This window comes from Euphorbia lathyris, chromosome 2, assembly GCF_963576675.1.
Source record: "Euphorbia lathyris chromosome 2, ddEupLath1.1, whole genome shotgun sequence".
NCBI lineage: Eukaryota > Viridiplantae > Streptophyta > Magnoliopsida > Malpighiales > Euphorbiaceae > Euphorbia > Euphorbia lathyris.
Genome location: NC_088911.1, coordinates 132,639,647 through 132,659,084, shown reverse-complemented (window position 1 = coordinate 132,659,084; position 19,438 = coordinate 132,639,647). Strand labels below are relative to the sequence as shown.

Genomic DNA, 19,438 nt, shown 5'->3' with positions numbered 1-19,438 from the left:
TTCAACCTATAGTAGTTGATGGATTGTCTTTCAATTTTTTTTTTTTTTTTTGCGAAACTCAGTAATTTAGTAAGTGTAAATAAAATAGCATAACAATAAATTAATAATGGATGGATTGTATAATATAATCGGTGGAATAGAGTGGATTAATATTATTAATATAATTGATTTTTTATATATTTTTTAATATTTAATTGATATTCGATCGGTTTCGGTTAACTATGGTTTTTGAAATACAAAAACCGTAACCGTAACCATTAACCTCTATTTTTAAAATTAAAAACCGCACACTAGTCCATCAATTTCGGTTAACTTTATTTTCGGTTCGGTTTCGGTTTGGTTTTCTATTTTTTGGTTTTTCGAATTTTTGTGTGCACCCCTACCTGTAGTTGTAGATCTCTTGAACGATCTATAATTTGTAGGTCTCTTTAATGATCTGTGATTATGGATCTCTTGAATGATCTTTGATAATAGGTCTCTTCAACGACCTGTGATTGTAGATCTCTTGAACGATCTCTAATTTGTAGGTCTCTTTAACGACTTAGGGTTGTAGATCTCTTGAACGATATGTGATTATGGTCTCGTCAACGACATGTGGTTGTAGATCTCTTGAATGATCTCTGATTGTAGGTCTATTCAGTGATTTGTGGTTATAGATCTCTTGAACGATCTTGGATTATTCGTTATCAAGTTAACCTTGTTGCCCCTAGCTTGTGGTGACGATTGTCATGGAGTTTTAGGTATTCCTTATGATAAAGCAAGATTTTCATTTTCTCATGGACTCGACATCGAATGAAATGACAAATGACTATGTGTAGTGATGCATACGAGTGTATGCATGTTGATAGGTATGGCTTAATGTGTGAAAATGATCATGCATGTATGCATGAAAGCATGTTTGTGTGAATGTATGTATATGCTATATGTGCATTTTACTTTGTCTGGATACATTGGGAGATGCATATGTATGTATGAATGAAATGATTTCATAGATTCTCTTTTCCAGACTCGAGAGATGTGATGCCTTTAAGATTAAGGAATGATGTTTTGATGATATGCTCAGTTTATGAGAGCTCAGACTATCTACAAACGACGAGGATAGATAGGCCTGACATGAGAAGCTCTAGGGGAAAGGTTTCAGCTTGATGAGGCTGATATCTTTTTTTTTCAGAAAGTGTTGATATTTTCATTTTTCACTTGGATACGACGTACACTTCTTAGTCTTGCCAATCGAATGGACGTCGATATCCTTTCTCTTATAAGAGAGTAGAACTTCATTGTTGTATTCATGGCTTCTAAGCATGATACACAACACAACTAACTTCACTAAACTTTATACTTGATACCTTATTACAGGTCCATTAGGCGATTAATCAAAGTGAACTACAAACCATCTAGGCCCCCGCATTGAACATCGGTCTAAGGATTCCACAATAAGGGTTACAATAAGACACACATATGACTCGGTACCATGTGGTGTTTTCATTTAGTGGATCTATCCAACGCTTACTATTTCATAAGCCCATATGCCTCTAGTTCCAATATCTGTACTAGTTAAACACCATCACAACCCGAGCACATACTAGTCTTTAGCTGAGTATCATTCCCACGAAAAACAACAGATTAAGGACACTTTGGTATAGTATCCTATTGCTACATGGTTTCACTTGTCCGAGTCCTTAACCCTCCAAACATACACAACTCACCATACTTTGGAACTTTAGCAGATAATTTAGTACAAGATAAATAAATTGAAAGATTAATCCGCTATTTATTAATAAACTGTCAAAATACAATATAGGCTTAATGAATATTTACACCCTTAAACTTGGTAAGTTTTGCCTATTGGCACCCTGAACTTTTTAAATAACCTATCACACACTTATATTTGACATTAAAAATCTATCACACACCTATATTTAGTTTTAAAAACCTATCACACACCTAAAGTTGGCTCATTCGGACCTCTTATAAACAAAATTGTTGACATGTCATCTTTGACAGACGAGATCGATGTACGTGCTATAGAAAAAAGAAAAGCGTATTAGTTTGTTCTGTATGTCACCTCATATGTCAAAGATGACAAATCAATAATTTTGTGTGTAGGATGTTCAAATGAGCAAACTTTAGGTGTGTGATAGGTTTTTAATGTCGACTATAGGTGTGTAGTAAGTTTTTAATGTCGACTATAGATATGTGATATGTTTTTAAAGCTAACTATAAATGTGCGATAGGTTATTTAAAAAATTCAGGGTCCCAATAGGCAAAACTTGTCAAGTTTAAGAGTGTAAATATCATTAGACTTACAATGTACTGGGGAGTAGGAATACATTAACATCAATGTATATGAAAACTAAAGTTTAGAGGTTAATGCGAAAAAAAATAAATAATCAGAACTCAATTCTTAAAACTATTGAAGTTTAGATGCTTAATTATATATGTTTAGCCTTTAATTAAAAGATAAGTTACCCAATTTCTTTTACGATTTTTACATAAATATTATAATTGACTACAAAATTACAATTAAATCATATTATCAAACTTAATTTTCAATTTATCATTTTTTTTTATATATACCAAATAAAATATGTTTTTACATCTAATTTAAAAAGTATAAACTTCAATTCATAAATCTCAAATATATTTTAAATCCCTAATTTATAAACTTTAAAAATAATAATTTTATTAGTTTGACATAATTCAAAATTATGATTTGACATGGTTGTAAATAGTTTTTATGTAAATTTCGTTTCTTTTTCTTCTAAATTAGAATTTAAGAGAAAATAATAGAAATGCGGAGCCCATAATGCAATAATTGGGCTTTTCAAGATTTCACTGGCCCAATATATCACACAGAAAGGCGAGCGGGAAAACAGTCGAGCAAAAAGGTTTAAACTTTGAACTTCAACGCTCCTTCTCTCTCCTCACGAATCGCCAAATCCAGTGGTTTCTGGCACCAAATTGAACCTCTTTCTTCAAATTTCTTGAAACCCAGTCAAGCTACAAGCCTTAATCCACTTTCAATCTTTCTTTTTTGGGGTTTATTTCATCTTTTGAATCCTTGACCCAAACCCTAGGTTCTGAACTTCCGTTTTCTCCACGAATCCCCACACCAGAATGATGCAATGACCAGTAACAAAGAAGACTCTTCCAGCAAAATCCATACAGTGCAGGCAGAGCGTGACCTACAGGCCAATTGGGAGGTCGATCTCGCTAAGAAACTCGAAGACTACCTCTTGAAGATTTGCTCCGGTGAAATTACCGGCGTTGAAGACCATTCCGCTAACATTTCCATCAATTTCGCTGAAGGTGGTTTGGGTTTAGTTAAAATTTTGTTTTTGTTTTTTTTCCTACTCCTCATTTTAGTGTTTCTTCGAAAATGCAGCTGCTTTGCTGCTTCAAGGTTCGGTTCAGGTGTATAGCAGGAAGGTTGAGTATTTGTACAATCTGGTTTTACATGCTTTGGACTTCCTTTCTCAAAAGAGGTTTGATTTGATTTTTTTCTTTTCACTCTTAATTAGAAAAATGTTTAGGTTTAATTAAATGAATGTAACATCTCTTTTTAGCGAGTCAATTTCTGTTTCTAAGTTGGTCTGTGTAAAATTCATGGGGCTTCTTCAGTCTATGGGCTGGAAGACTGTATTTTATGCTTGAAATTCAAAAATTAGTTCAATACATTTGGCTACTGAATGCTATGATTTGCTATGTGATTTAGGATAGTTGTATAGCTTTTAATTCTGTTACTCTGTATATTATCTTATGAAGTTATGGTTATCTCGTTCATTTTCCTTTTCGTTTCCAACATTTTCTGCTTGTTTGCAGCTGTAAAACTGAAATTTTTAATCAAGAGAAGCTTATCCTAGAACATGTGATGTAGGATTGTCAATTTCTGACAACGATTTAGAGAGATAACTGGCTTAACAGGACTCGTTTGACACGATTATCATTTTTGTTGCATTTATATATCATATATAATCATATGGAATATATAGATCGCATAACACGATAACCCATTTTGATACCTATGTATGGTACACATTTAAGCAGTTTTTTTTTTTTCATAAATTCCGTTAACTACAGACAAGGTTCAATTCGTGGCCTTATATCCCTGATATTTGAATCTTTGTTTTGAATTTTATTCATAACATTTGTCATGTTTTTGAGGCAAGGATAGATGGAATTTGGGGATTTTTGTTAACCATATTCGGTTAACCATATTCTGTGTGCGACTATGACAAGAAAGTGGGGGGGTTTTGTTGATCGTATACATCGTTGACAGGCAACAGGAGCAATCTGAAGGTTCTTCATCCCAGCCTGAGCAAAATGATTCAAATGCAATTCCCAATGAAGAAAATGATCAATTTTGGACTTCTGAGGATATCCCGGGTAGGTTTTAATTTTGCGTGCGGTTTCCATGGAGTTTAAATGCATATATGAGCTTTAATATTCATTTTATTGCAGTGGAAGCCAGGAATTGTATTGATGCTTCAACGAGCAAAGATGCTACTTCCTATCACTTTGTGAAACCTCCTGCGAATCTTGTTGTTCTTGAAGGTGATTGCTTGGATAACACTGGTGACGGCGGGGAATTGGAGTCGTACCTGGTATGAAACATGCATCGGCTTTTTCGTGTATTGATGCATCCATAACTTTACCGATTTAAGGAACTTGTATATGTCTTTCACGGTTGCAGCTAGCCTCAAATGATATCTACAGGGATTTCATTCTTTTGGATCCATGTGATGGTGTAGCGGTGAATGAATTTCTGAAGGGAGATGATGACATTCGGAAAGGACAATATAGTACTTACAGGGGCAGCTCTGTCCGCAAGAACTTTCAGTCCCCTTCGAGACGTTCAGGGGGAACTGCACGTAAGTCTGTTGTAAAGAATCAGGGTGCAGAGTTGAACCAAACTCCAATTCCTGAATGCAGTATTGGAGTTAATGGTTGCGATGTAAATGTTGATCGTCCTGGCAGTTTTGGAGACAATGATCACGGATTCAATATGGATGACGGGTATTCAGAACCTATGAACTTTGATGATTCTAACGATAACGATGATGATGATGATCTAGATCCATGGAAACCTCTGAATCCCCATGAACCGGGGAACTTAAAAGTTAAACCATTTCGAAAAGGTTGATAAAGACACGAATTCTCTGTGCTTTTTCGAATTTCTAATTTTCTTTTGCGCCTAATTTTTAGTTGCCCTCGATTTTTCTTAACAAGCAGTAAAACCTAACAGAAAGAATGCAGTTAGTTCTGCTAAGCAGACTTCTATTACTACTCTCTTTCCACTTGCAAGAATGCGTGGCACTATCAGTCCCGAGCTCACAGAGATATCGAAAGAACGGTGCTCTAAATCTGAAATAAACGAAAAGAATCCTCCGTTATACGAAAAGGTTGTGATTTTCTTCGAATTGTGTTCTTAGCTGACTTTTCTAGTGGCGATCTCATGATTCCTGATATTCTTGGTGCAGCTAAGGGAATCCCTTAGTAATGGGGGAAGTTGTCAACCTAATTACGCGTTCGGTGATGCTGAAATGGACAATGAAGATGATGAATTTGACAATGGTATCCCAGATTTTGGACTGCCTAATGACGAAATGCCTGAGTGTATGGATGAAGATTTACCTCCTCCACACGAAAAGGTCAGTCTGTAGGTTCATTCCTTTATTGAAGTCATATGGAAATTCTGTTGTCGGAATATCTGAGGTGTTACCTTCCGCTGTTATCGGTGCGCCTCAGGCGCTAGACTCCAGACATGTAGCTTGAGAAGCCAAATGCCAGGCCCTGTGCAAGAGGCGCCTTTCTGAGCCTAGCTTCTCGCCGGAGCCACGCCTAGGCCCAAATTTTGAAGCCACACAATGTTTTTAGTGTTTCAAGTTAAAAATAGGATGTTCTAACCTCAACACTATCCTATCTAGATGATCTACGGCTAACATTAAATTAGAATAAAAAGAAATTTATGAAAAAGGAAAGAAGATTTGGACGGGAGAAATATCGAAAAGAACATTACAAAAGAACACTGCTCCATTTTGAAGACCAGACTGCGATTTTGAAGGAGAGAACCAGCTACTAGCTACGATTTCAGGCATTTTATGATAAGATTATGAATAATTAGTTATGCTCTAGTATTTGACTATTTTGTTGCATTTTAGAAATGTTAATCATTTTTATTTATTATTTTTCCTTAGTCCGCCTTTTGTCACTATGGCGAGCCTTGGCGCAACGGTAAACGTTAGGTCATGGGTTCGAGTCTTAGGAGCGGCCTCTTGCCAAATAAATTGGCAGGGAAAGGCTTGCCCCCTAGTACACCCTTGTGGTGGGACCCCTCCCCGGACCATCGCGTAGTGCACCGGGCCGCCTTTTTTTTTTTTTTTCCTTAGTCTGCCTTTTGTTGCTATGGCCTGTGACTACACCTAGGCTTCAGGGTCCCCTAGCACCTTTAATAACTATGTTTCCTGCATTTTTTTTACACAGAATGATGGTTTGGACACTAATGATGCTTTTGGACACGAGGATCCAAGCACCCAAGAAAGCCTAGAAGATCTCTGTCGTTCGCACTTGGTAAGCACAAAATTCAATGTTGCATGGAAACGGACACCAGGAAATATTATTTCTAAAACAGTCTTCAAATCATAGCCAAAAAATGGAAATGGACACGAAACACATAAACGCTATTGAAGAGGAGTTTCCGTGCAACATCTATGAAAGAAATTTATCAATCCGTATTCCATATAATCTAATACTTATGATTGGCTTGCAAGATTAATCCCATACTTGTTCATGTTTTGGTTGGGTTTGCTAGAATATGTGCACTGAGTTTTTGTGTTTTTTAGGATGCTTTACTGGCTAATATAGCTGAAACGGAGAATCAGACTGAATTGGCTGCTAGGGTTTCGTCGTGGAAACATAAAATCGAGCACAACTTGGATGAGCAAGTAAGTTTCTAGTTGCTCAACTTATAGCTAGTGTTGTCAATTTCTGAAAGGAAAATATGACACTTGACACGCTTATCATGTGGGATATATAATGGCATAAGAAGGTCATGACACAATAAATGCGTGTTGTCTATTGCAGGATTCACGCGCTCCTTTTGATATTCATGTCTACGGTGAAAGAATTCTTGAAAAGTTATCTGTTGAAGAAGATAGTTCGAATACCATGTCTTTTGCTGATGTTGTGAAAGGCCAAGAAAAGCATGATGTGGCTCGGACATTTTCTGCGCTTCTTCAGCTGGTAATTCCATTTTTAATTTTTGAATCAGACAATAGATGTTTCGAAGATGCCATGACAATTGGGAATTTAGTCCGAAGCGTCTATTATTGGGCTAAAGTGCACCAGCGGTCACTGAAGTTTGGGTTTGTTTCGCAAAGACCACTGAACTTCATTTCTTTTCAGTTAAATCGTTGAACTTTACTATTGATTTCAATAAGTCTTCCCGTCAATTGTGTATAAATACTCACTAGAATGTTGACGTGACACAGAAAATAGTTGACTATATGCCAACTAATGATGTGCCATGTTTCGGCCACTTCAGAACGTCTGGTAATGATGCTTAGTTGAAATATAATCAACTGTCTTTGTGTGGCACATAGACATTCCGGCGATTTTTCATACACAAATTGACTGGAACGGTTTTATCAAAATCAAATGTTAACTGATCTTATTGAAACAAAATCAAGTTTGGCGAACTCAACGAAATAGACCACAAACATCAACGACTGCCGAAGTAAGTCCACGATTATTTGGCTGTTGCACCAAACGCTGATATAGCTTCTGCTCAGGTGAACAACGGAGATGTCAACTTGGAGAGGCGAGAAGAAACAAGTAATTCCACCTGTTTTACAGCCACAAATCCATTCTACGTTCACCTTCTGAACCGCGAGAAGAGACCGAACGCAATGCAGTTCCGATTCTCGAAAAAGAGAGTTAAATCACCAAGAATGAAAGGATTTGATAAAGGTTCAGGAGAAACTTCGCCCCTTCTCAACCCACATTCACAAAACGGATTCAAAGTGCTGCCATCACAACCAAATTGCAAGGTTTCTCCGAAGCTCGGCAAGATTAGTGGTGGAAGATGCACTCCGGACAGGAAGAGGAGGCGAAGATCTCGATTTGTTGAAGCTGTAGACTGATAGAGGCAGCGATCTGCTGGGGTGCAATTCAACTACTGTGCTGAACTGCATTGAGCATATTTAGTTGATCACATATGTATGAAATAGAATATGTAATAATCTGTAACTTATTGGAGTTTAGGTGAAGAGACCTTGAATTTAACAGTAGACTAATTTGAGTTGTAGAATCATCTTATTTTCATCAATGTAACAGCAGTTTCAGTTTGGATACCTCAGTGTTCTTGTCTGAAATTCCAGACTTGTATATCCGGCTTGAATTATATTTATGTATTCCCTTCGAAGACTAGTAGAAATGAATCGAATCGAATAAAGGCTTAATGTATCACCCGAACTTGTTCAAAAAGCTTGATTGCTTTCTGAATTTTCGAAGTGTCATGGTAGCTTCCTCAACTTACTACCGCACTAAATAATGAAGAAGTGGGATTTCTACTCACTGTTCTATCGTTGGTCTCCATATGTGTCGGGATTGATCTTCTGAATACACTCCACAATCAAGTTAGTTTCGGACAAAGATATAATAAATTGGTATATGGAGAGAGAGAGAGTAATCTTGAGTCTTTTTTACCATTAATGAGTTTTTCTACTTATAGAGTTTGGGCTTGTGGTCTAGTGTCTTCTATGTCATTTGGTTCTTGGCTAGTTAGCCAAGGCCAGTTCTTTTATTGGAGCTAATTTGATGGGCTTGACACATGGACTCGTATTTTTCATCAGATAATGAATAAAATTTAGGGTAAATTACATAGAAGTCAAGAATTCAAGGTTTTATTACAACTGTCCCATACTTATCAAGAAATTTACAATTGTATCAAATTCTTAAAATACTAAACTACATTTGTCATCAATCAATCGACATAACCTTTTAAAGTAGGGGCAGTTTTTAAATTTAAAACTTAATAATAATGTTAAAACATTAAATCAATGAAATAATCATATTTAAAAAAACTGCACAGATGCTTCAGTTTTCTTTCCTGCTTTACTCATCTGTGAGAATGAAAATCATAATTGAAAATAAAGATGATCTTATATTCATATCATGACAGTAACTCATCTTCATATTCACTTTCCAAATTCTTTTGGAGAATCATTTGTGGAAAAAAAACATCAAGATTGGACATTCATATAATTGAATAAGTGAACATGAAAGTTAACAACAATTGATCTGATATTCTTAAGTAACCGATCCCAAACAATATCTTTTTCATATTCATTTTGGTTGCTTTTTTTCGGATAATATTAATGAAAATAATAGTTTATATAGAACCCATTATATTCTCTGTTTTTTTACAGTGTGATTTGGTGGGGAAAATCCATTGGAGTGCCAGTAACCGTCTTTGTTCATACAAACCGGAAAAAAAAGCTTCGAAACAAGATTCGAGTATGAAACCATGGCAGATGACAAAACATTCAAGAGAAGCCCAGAAAATTGAACAATATCACTTCTGGATTCACAGGTTACAGTGAGGTTTAAGATGAAGTGGTCAATGTAGTTGATCCTTTCCGGAAAACCCAAAATCAGAAATAGCTGCAAAATGAAAATGAAAAGCAAAAAACGCAGAAAAAGGAACGAAACGGCACAAGGGTAGTGGCTAAGTAAAATATAGGATTGAAATATAAATATGTATTACAAAAATTAATAATAAAATAATTAATATCCGGTAACTGCAATTTTGACAAAAGTGTAAATTAATGTATCTGAATCTGATATTTTGAATTTAATAAACTAGCATGTGATAACAGAAAAAAGAAGAAAATAGAAGATTGTAAAAAAAACATCAAAAGATGAGTTACCGTGTAATTTCCTCTAAAATTTATTCCATTGTTTGATGAGGAATGTGGCAGCCCACTAGGCCCAAACCGATCAAACCCAAGACTAGCATAGCAATGTCCTCTAAGTCCAGAAGTCCACCACATTCACTATTAATACCAATACTGGGAAGTAGCTTGCTCTCTCTGTCTCATTTCCTCCATTTCACCTCGGTCATCATATTACTAACTTGCTCGTCGGAGTGTTCTCAGAAACCGCTCCTAGTGCAGGGGCGAAGCACACCTCGAAACCATCCAGCAACGATTCACATTGCTAGTATTCGATCCACATCCCTATTATATATTAAAGGCTTAATACCCTCCCAGCCTCCACAAGTTGTTCCAATACTGCAACTGACTTCGTACTTACACTTTTAACAAGTAAGGCCCTGTTCTTTATCACTTAATTTCAGTAACAATCAGTTCAGTTCAGTTCAGTTCAGTTCAGTTCAATTCAGTTCAGTTCAGTTCAATTCAGTTCAGTTCAGCATTCAATTTCAGCATTCAGTTTCAGCATCCAGTTTCAGCATTCAGTTTCAGTATTCAGTAATTTATCATTATTTATTATATTATCATTATTTATATATAATTTATTATAATAATTATTATTATTTATCTATAATTTATCATTATTTATTATTATTATTATTTATAGTTTATTATTATTATTATTTATCTATAATTTATCATTATCTATAAATTAGATAAAAGTCAAGAAATGATAGTTTATTAAAGTATATATGGTTTAATAAAAATAAATAAAACTAAAGTATGCATCCATATTTAAAAATTAGGAATTGCATCCATATTATGAATTATTTCTCAAATTTATCCAATTTATCAATGTTAGGGATAAAATTCCACCATTTTAGACGTTAGAGGTAAAATTACTTCTGACCCAAAACGTTATTTTTACACTTTAACCCTTAATTAAAATAAAAAGTTAAGAGTTTGTATTCATATGAAGATTTGTATTTAATTTCATAGGCTTTAAATTATATATAAATTTGTGTTTGTATGTAATTTGTATTTTTAATTTAAATTAGATTTATTTTTATTTAATTTCATAGGCTTTTATCGAGCCAAGATTTTATCATCCCGGGCTTTTATTTGATATTCAATTTAGTTTTATCTTTAATAATATATTTATTTATTATTGATATTATTAAATTTATTAGAACCATTATTATTATTATAAGTTCATTAATGTCCAATATTATCATGAAAATTATTTTAAAGTCTAATATCATCATTATTGTTAAGTTCGGTTAAGTTCGGTAGCATTCAGTTAAGTTCAGTAGCATTCAGTTAAGTTCAGTATTCAGTAGTATTCAGTTAAATTCAGTTCAGTATTCAGCAGTATTCAGTTCAGTTCAGTTCAGTTCAATTCAATTCAATTCAGTTCAGTTCAGTTCAATTCAGTTCAGTTCAGTTCAGTTCAGTTCAGTTTAGTTTTTTTCAGCGATAAAGAACAGAGCCTAACTCCCTCAACTCACTTATTTGGAACAAATAATCCCTCCATTTGCTTAATTGGAACAAATAACTCCTCAAGTTAGCTTATTTAGAACAAATAACCACTAAATCCAAAAAAAAAACATTCAACATAATATTACATCAGAAATAAAAGATTTCAAATTATCGGTTGCTATATCTAACTAATCTAGTGATGCATTAAGTAAAAGGAAAAAAAAAACTCCCGAAATAACTTACTTAAGGGGTTGTTTGTTCGAAATAAACAAGTTGGAGGAGTTACTTGTTAAAGGTGTAAGTACGAAATCAGTTGCAATATTGGGCCAACTTGAGGGGATTGAGAGGATATTAAGCCTATATTAAATATTTGAATAATTGATGATAATAATAAATACTTCCTCTATTTAAAATAATTCTCACATTTAATCAATTTTAATAATGTATGACACAAAACACTTCAAATAATATTCAAATATAAAATAATTATATATACAAATAAATTCCCAAATAGAATATATCTACATTTATTTTTATAATATATTAAATTTAATTTAAAAATAATTTAAAAATAGATAAATAAAATATTATTTTACTGATTTCCCATTATTTGGAAAATTATGGATTCTTCCCCTTTTTTTGAAGTCGTAGAAAAGAAACGATTTCTCCCCTACAATTAAGGAAGACATTAAGGAGGGTTGGACTAGTAATCATCCGAATCGAGCATTTCTCATGCTTCATTTGGTAAGCGTTGAAGATGCATAATACTTTTTGAAAATAAATTAATGGTCAATTTAGCTAATGAAATTGGTGATCAGCTTCGATTTGACCTAAATTAAAATTTAGGTATCAATTCACTACTAAAGCTATTAATATTTAACAAATTAATCTAAATATAATCAATTTTAATATTTATAAATTTATCAAATTTGGACTAATTTCTTAAATATTACCAATTTCTTTATTAAAGTTGATATTTAAACTTCGATTTGGATTAACGAAATTTTATGCCAATTTTAAAGACCAAAATTCACCATTAATTCTTTAAAAAAATACATTTGATATCTTTTAAGATATAATAAAAAAAATATACATCTATTTTTATAACTAAAGAGTGCATGCTTTAGAAGTATTTATAAATTTAGAATAATGTGAAAACTTAAATGAAATTAGAAGATTTTCAATAATTTGAATATGAAATGTCCATACATGAATCAATTATTCATCAAATCTGAACCGTTGAAAATGAATTTGGTGGGTACATATAAAAATAATATATAAATGAAAATGAGTACAAAATGGGTTTAGGTTTTGACTTTTACTTATAATTTTTGTTTGTTGGTATAGAAAGACTCAAAACTTCACTACGCAAAGTTATTTGTTAAACCGTGTGGGGAAACATTGTTCATGTTCATTTGATTGTGATGTGTATAACCAATGTAGCGGTGGAGCCAAGATTTTAAACGAGCTAACCTAAAATTAGATTAACCGAAATTGATGAAACAGTGTATAACACGGAACAAGGGTGATCTGGGAAATTGTTAATCCATAAGATAGGCACGAGTCAAAAATGTTAAAGTCGGCGGCCGATGTATACACTCTTATACTTAAAGTTAAAGTAAAGTGTTTATGGTAAAAAAAAAAAAAAGCAAGACAAAAAGATGTAGAAAGTATAATAGTTTTTCTCAAAAGTATAATAGTTAGTACGGTATAAATTAGTTAGCTAATATTTTATATTATTTTAAAGATTCAAACAATTAGTTAGAACATGTTTGATTTAATTATTAGTTAATAGTTGTTGTCGTGGTACTTAGCTGTTTATTAATATTATTAGCTGACTAATTATCAATTAGTAAAATTGTGAGTAGATGTTTTTACAGTTATTATGTAAAATATTTACTATAGTCATTTTTAAATTAATCAACAAATAAATTATAAAAATAAAAATTGTAATACACAAATAATAAATATAATCTAAACAACTAAATAAAAATAAAAAAACAATGATTTATTGAACGAAATAAAATTTTGTTGTTACGGAAATAATATTATCGAACTAGAAATAACGTTACAGAGAAATGCATTTTGTGAAAATAAGAATGATAAATTTGTCAACATCAAATATTTTTTTTTTTTGAAATAATTATTTTTTTATAATTTCCAACGCTAATGCACATTCAAATTGTTATTGTAAGCTCGGGGAAGGAAAAGGCAAAAGGAAGGATAACCCGATAGGGAACTCGAACCCAGGCCAAACCAACCCAGCCGGAGAAATATATAAAAAAAAACTATTAATGAAAAAGAGCTTTTCATGAAGAGATTCAAAACGCTATTGTTTCTATAAAAAAAATGTTGTATAAATCTAACCAAACACCATATTTCAGACTGTTTTGAGTGCAACTTTAAACTTTGGTCCGAAAAGCTGAAGCAAACACTCTCTTAGTATTAGAGATGCTCTAACAGTAAACACCAACAACAAACATTAAATATACCAAACAAATCTTAAAATAATGCCAATATGTGATGGTTTTAAATGGGATAAGGTGCAAAAATACTCTTAACATTTACATTCAGTAGCAATTGTATCCCTAAGGTCTAAAATTATGAAATTTTACCCCCTAACATTGGCAGCTAAGAGCAATTTTATCCCTAACGTTGATAAATTATGTCAATTTGAGAAATAATTTATCAAATTGTCCTCTCAATCATGAATCACATCATCTACACTTCATATATACGTTATTTTATCACTAATTAATAACAGATCATAAATATATAATTAGATGTGGAAAAAAAATTCAAAATAAATTAAAAAAATATACTGTATTTTGTACGAGTTGGACAAAAAAAATTCAAATATTTCACCGAATTTAAAAATATTAATCTGTAATTCAATTATTAAATCTGAAAAGGTATGATTTTTTTTTTTTTTTTTGAAACAAACAGATATGTAATTAGTGTAGAATAAGTGAACAAAATGTGTGTTGTATAATAATGTTTGAATTGACCCAACTTGTCAACGTTATGGATGAAATTGGTCTTGATTGCCAATGTCATGGGTAAAATTACATAATTTTACATGTTAAACGTAAAATTACTCCTAGATATAAACGTTAGGGTATTTTTGCACTTTACGCCATTTTAAAAGATATGCAGTGTATGTAACTAATAGATTGTTACTAGACACTTGGCTTAACTAATATTGTTACCCCATTTTAAACTTTGGCCTTGTTTGATAACCAACTTAATCACTTAAATTAAAATATTAAACACTTATGTAATTTAAGTGCGTTTGATAACAGTTGTTTTTCTATCACTTAAATTAGTTAATTAAGTTAAAAATAACTTATTTTGATAAGTCAACATTTTTAACTTAACATTTTAAGTTAGATATCATCAATTGATATTTTTATAAAAGTTACATCATTCAATATTTTAAGCACTTATAATACTCAGCATTTAAAATTCAGTATTTATTTTTTCGGCACTTAATTTTCAGTTTTACCAAACAGCACCTAATGAAAATGAGATTGTGTGATCTCATTCGTTTTTAATGTATTAGCGTAAATAATTCAACTGAATTTTATATTTATAAACATCAAAATTGGTTATATCATTTCAGAGTATTATTATTATTATATGTATGTTTCTCATAAAAAAAAAAAAAACTATATGTATAAAAAAAGTTTGTGTTGTATTTTAAGTTGTAGGTAACATGATTCCATTATTCAAAATAAATTTTATTTGTTCTGCCAATCTGGATTATCATGTTAGGTATTAACATAAATTTTGTTATCGACCATTAGAAACAATCAATTATTTTCTGATTGATATTAAAGGATTTGATAGACTTCATAATATCATATATTTTTTTTTTTTGAATAAAGGCTGGGTGATACCCAATATTATTAAAAGCAAAACAAAAAATCAACAATAGAGCATCCAGAAAACAACAACTAAACAAAACGGAAAGAATTCCTACCTAAAGCATTATCGCGAAGGAGAAAAAAAAACAAAAATCCGGAATTCCATCCCACCAACAAAAATCCGAACTAACTCTACCAAAATCAGCCAGCTTATCCGCAACTTGATTACCTTCCCTGAACACATGAGAAAAAACTACTTCCATCTGTAACATATGCTCCAAACAGTTCTGCCAATCCACTCTTATAGTCCACGGAACCATCAATCGAGAACGAAACAGATGCACAACATAACAAGAATCACTCTCAACCCAAAGCTTGCGCCACCCACGCGAAAAAGCATAAGAAATTGCAAATAAAACCGCCTGGAGTTCAGCCATGTGCACTAACGTACAATCCAGCGGAAAAGCATAAGACCCCAAAGAACCACCCGTGTGATCCCTAAATACCCCACCACAACCCGCCAAGCCAGCCACAACGGAAGCATCAGTGTTTGCCTTAACCCACAACGGCGGCATCAGTGAGAGCTCAAGCGATGAGCAAAAGCATGCTGAATAAAACCTGACAAAGAAAGCGTTAGATCCAGCCGACGACCAAAAAGTAAAGAAATGCTGGCCCAAACCTGCTTAGCAAACGAACAATGAACCAATAAATGATCCAAAGACTCACAATTACAACAGCACAGCGGACAACGAGAAACAATTTGCAAACCCCTAGCCCGGAGAGCATCTTGCGTTGGAAGATAACCCAAAAATGCACGCCAACACACCATTGAATGAGAAGGTTGTGTAAAAGGCCGCCAAATCCCCGAAAAAACCGAATTCACTGCAGAAGGAGGACGAAGCCAAAGATAAAAGAGCCTAGCAGAAAACACACCACTACTAGCACGCCGCCAAAAACAAATATCATCAGACTGACCGCTGCCCCGAATATTATTAATTTGGTGAGCAAGAGCATCCGCGAGGCCAGGAAGGTCATGCCAAACCTCATTAGAAAAAAATCAGAAACTTTAGTTGAAAGGTTCGATGGCAGTGAGATGCCCAAACGATCCACAAGTGGAGGAAGAATCCATTCCGAAGTCCAAAAGAACAAATCAGGCGAATTACCCGGAATCCAAAAAGAATGATCACGAAGGACCCTATACGCAGACCTAATAGAAGCCCAAACCGTGGACGGAAGAACCCGAGAACAAAGCAAGCCAGAGCCCCCTAAAAAACGTGACCTAAGAGTCTTAAAGCAAAGCGTATTAGAAGAGATCAAACCCCAAGCCATCTTACCTGAAAGTGCAAGATTCAAGGTTTTCAAATGCTTAAGTCCAAGACCCCCCTCCTTTAAAGGCTTGAAACAAGATTGCTAAGGGACCGAAACTAACTTCTTTTCAGAAGAAGATCATAATATCATATTTAATACATCTTAATTATTTTTATAATAAAAAATTACATCTTAATTATTAATTATAAAATTAATAATTTAATTATTCAAAAAATAATTCATTAAATTTAGCTATTAAATTTAACTAGTTAATTTTGTAGTTAAAAGTTGCAAAACCGGTAGCTTTCAAATTATAATTACACTATAAAAATTTATATGATATTAATATTCTTGTTTCAAGAGTTAAAATGTTTATAAAAATTAGATTTTAAATTATTTGAAATGATTTAATTGTTTTTCAAATTTATTTATTACTTATAAAATATTATTAACTATATCAATTATTTTTCATTTTAAACAAAGAAGTTTTCTCAAAATTAAAGGCACCTAATTTTTTTGGTAGGAGAAGGAAAGAAAAAAACAAACAAACAAAAGCCCCACAAATTAACCCGGGATTAGCCTAGGAAAGCTAACACCCACCTGATCATCCGAAAGTAACGAAAAAAGGAAGTCCGGAGGAGAAGAGAAAATTAAGACTCCAAATAACCTCACATGGCCCTCAGCAGCAAGGCGGTCTGCTACTCGGTTCTGCTCCCTGTAGACATGGCCAAAGCTGATGGTATCGAAGGAAGCACACAATCTTCTGATTTCTTTAACTAAATTTTGGCAACCTAGACACATAGTCTTATTATCAGAGATCATTTTGACCGCTTCAAGGTTGTCCGATTCCACGAGTAGTCTTTTCAAACCCAGATTTTTGGCGAGACTAAGCCCAGAGAAAATTCTCCAGAGCTCAGCAGTAAAGGAAGAGCCTAACCTCAGGTTCTGAGCAAAGCCAGACACCCAAGCACCACCCGCATCTCTCAAAACACCTCCAGCCGCAATTCTGCCGTCTGCAAAACAAGAGACATCAGTATTTAACTTAACTATCCCTTCACCAGGTCTACTCCATCCCAAGAGATGAACAATAGTTCTCTGGCTAGTACTAGATAAATTATCCTCTTTTAAGCTATTAATAATAGTATTGATTTTCTTGGAGAAGAAAACAAGTAAATTAGGAATAACAATAGCTCCATCTCCAAAGATATCAGCATTTCTCCACTGCCAAAGCTGGTGACAGACAACAACAAAGAGGATAACACCATGCTCCAGCTCAGGAAATAACAAACCACTAACCCCATCTATAAACCAATCACGATCAGAATGGGCAAAAAAATCAGAAAGCAAATGGACCAGAAGAACTTTCCTCCACACATTTTTACTTTTAGCACAATCTCTAAGAACATGGCAGATGGTTTCCGCCTGAGCTTTGCATCTACAACAAGTATCAAAATCCACTAGATGGCGTCTTTTCCTTTCAACATTTGTAAGCAGACTATTCTTTGCACCAAGCCACATGAAACTCCTAATGCGATACGGGACTTTCAAGGCCCAAATATTCTTCCAATCGATGGAAGGAGGAGCATCCAAATTAAGATTAAAAGCCTCAAAAGCTGATTTGCAGGAATAAGCACCATTGTTCGTAAAGGACCAACAGTGATTATCCCTATCTTCATCCTTACTACTAACTTTAACTCCCCGAATCTTCAGGAGCGTTTCCAGACTATGGTAAGCCTCAAATCTCGACCAAACCCAATCTCCCTCCGAATCCACAACATCAGCAATGCTCTAATTACGAATCTCCAAAGGTGGCAGAAAAGTACAAACATCTAATAACGGCTTCTTCCCAAGCCAGATGTCATTCCAAAAGCTAATAGATCTACCATTGCCCACCGACCAACCAATTCCAAAGCAAAACTCCGAAAACACAGCGTTAACCCCTTTTCATAAGAAAGAACAATTAAGAACCCTCTCTTTTGGTCCCCCAAAAATTCTATCCTTCCTAAATTTCCCACACAATAATCGAACCCAAAGAGCAGACGGGGATTGCCACATCCTCCAAAGTAGCTTAATTAACAACACTTTATTATTGTCCCTGGCTTGTCTAATCCCCAAACCTCCCATATTCTTAGGTTGGCAAACCTCTTTCTAAGGGACAAGATGAATTTTTTTCCCCTCTTCTGAGTACACCCACAGGAAACGATGATTAATTTTATCAAGACCATTAAAAATAGGCTCCAGTAGCCTACAAGCTTGCATTATGTGATTAGGAGCCGCACAGTTCACTTATTGGATCAAGGTAAGATGGCCGCAAGTGAAAGGGATTTAGCTTTCCAACTAGCACATTTACTATTAGATCTATCGAAGATCTCTTTAAAGGAAGCTTTAGAAACTCTATCACTATGGAGAGGAACCCCAAGATAGTTACCAAAAGCCTTGGTTAGAGGAATACCAGAAATCTCACTCATCCTTTTACAGATCCTTTGGTCCATATTTTTAGAGCACAACATTCTAGACTTGTGGATATTAAGCTTTTGACCCGAAGCAGAGCAAAATTTACTGAGGATATCCATAATCACACCAATTTGCTCCCCACTTCCTTCAACAAAGATCATCACATCATCAGCAAAGAATAAATGAGTTACCGGTGGACAGAATTTATTAATGGAAACCGGATGAAACTTCCCAGTGCTCACGGCATCTTGGATAAGATGAGTTAACCTCTCCATAGCAATAACAAATAAGAACGGGCTTATAGGGTCCCCTTGACGGATACCCCGGGAAGGGGTAAACTCCTCGGACAAATCCCCATTTATCAAAACTTGGAAGACAAGAGAAGAAATACAAACCTCA

At 33.9% G+C, this 19,438-nt stretch overlaps 1 protein-coding gene across 1 annotated transcript; it reads left to right on the top strand.

Moving 5' to 3' along the window:
- Positions 1 to 2,873: 2,873 nt before the first annotated feature.
- LOC136219988 (condensin-2 complex subunit H2) lies at positions 2,874 to 8,351 on the top strand. Its single transcript, XM_066007624.1, has 11 exons — positions 2,874 to 3,309; positions 3,386 to 3,485; positions 4,280 to 4,386; positions 4,462 to 4,604; positions 4,694 to 5,138; positions 5,233 to 5,402; positions 5,481 to 5,651; positions 6,484 to 6,570; positions 6,843 to 6,944; positions 7,084 to 7,242; positions 7,791 to 8,351. The coding sequence occupies exons 1-11, from the start codon at positions 3,126 to 3,128 to the stop codon at positions 8,139 to 8,141; spliced, it is 2,019 nt and encodes a 672-aa protein (XP_065863696.1). The 5' UTR covers positions 2,874 to 3,125; the 3' UTR covers positions 8,142 to 8,351.
- Positions 8,352 to 19,438: the final 11,087 nt, after the last annotated feature.

What these genes read in the sequence shown, in the direction of transcription:
- LOC136219988 (XM_066007624.1), top strand. Translation starts at nt 3,126, where the DNA reads ATGACCAGTAACAAAGAAGACTCTTCCAGCAAAATCCATACAGTGCAG. An exon ending in TACCTCCTCCACACGAAAAG is followed by an intron (nt 5,652 to 6,483) that starts GTCAGTCTGTAG and finishes TTTTTTACACAG; the next exon opens with AATGATGGTTTGGACACTAA. An exon ending in TTTCTGCGCTTCTTCAGCTG is followed by an intron (nt 7,243 to 7,790) that starts GTAATTCCATTT and finishes GCTTCTGCTCAG; the next exon opens with GTGAACAACGGAGATGTCAA.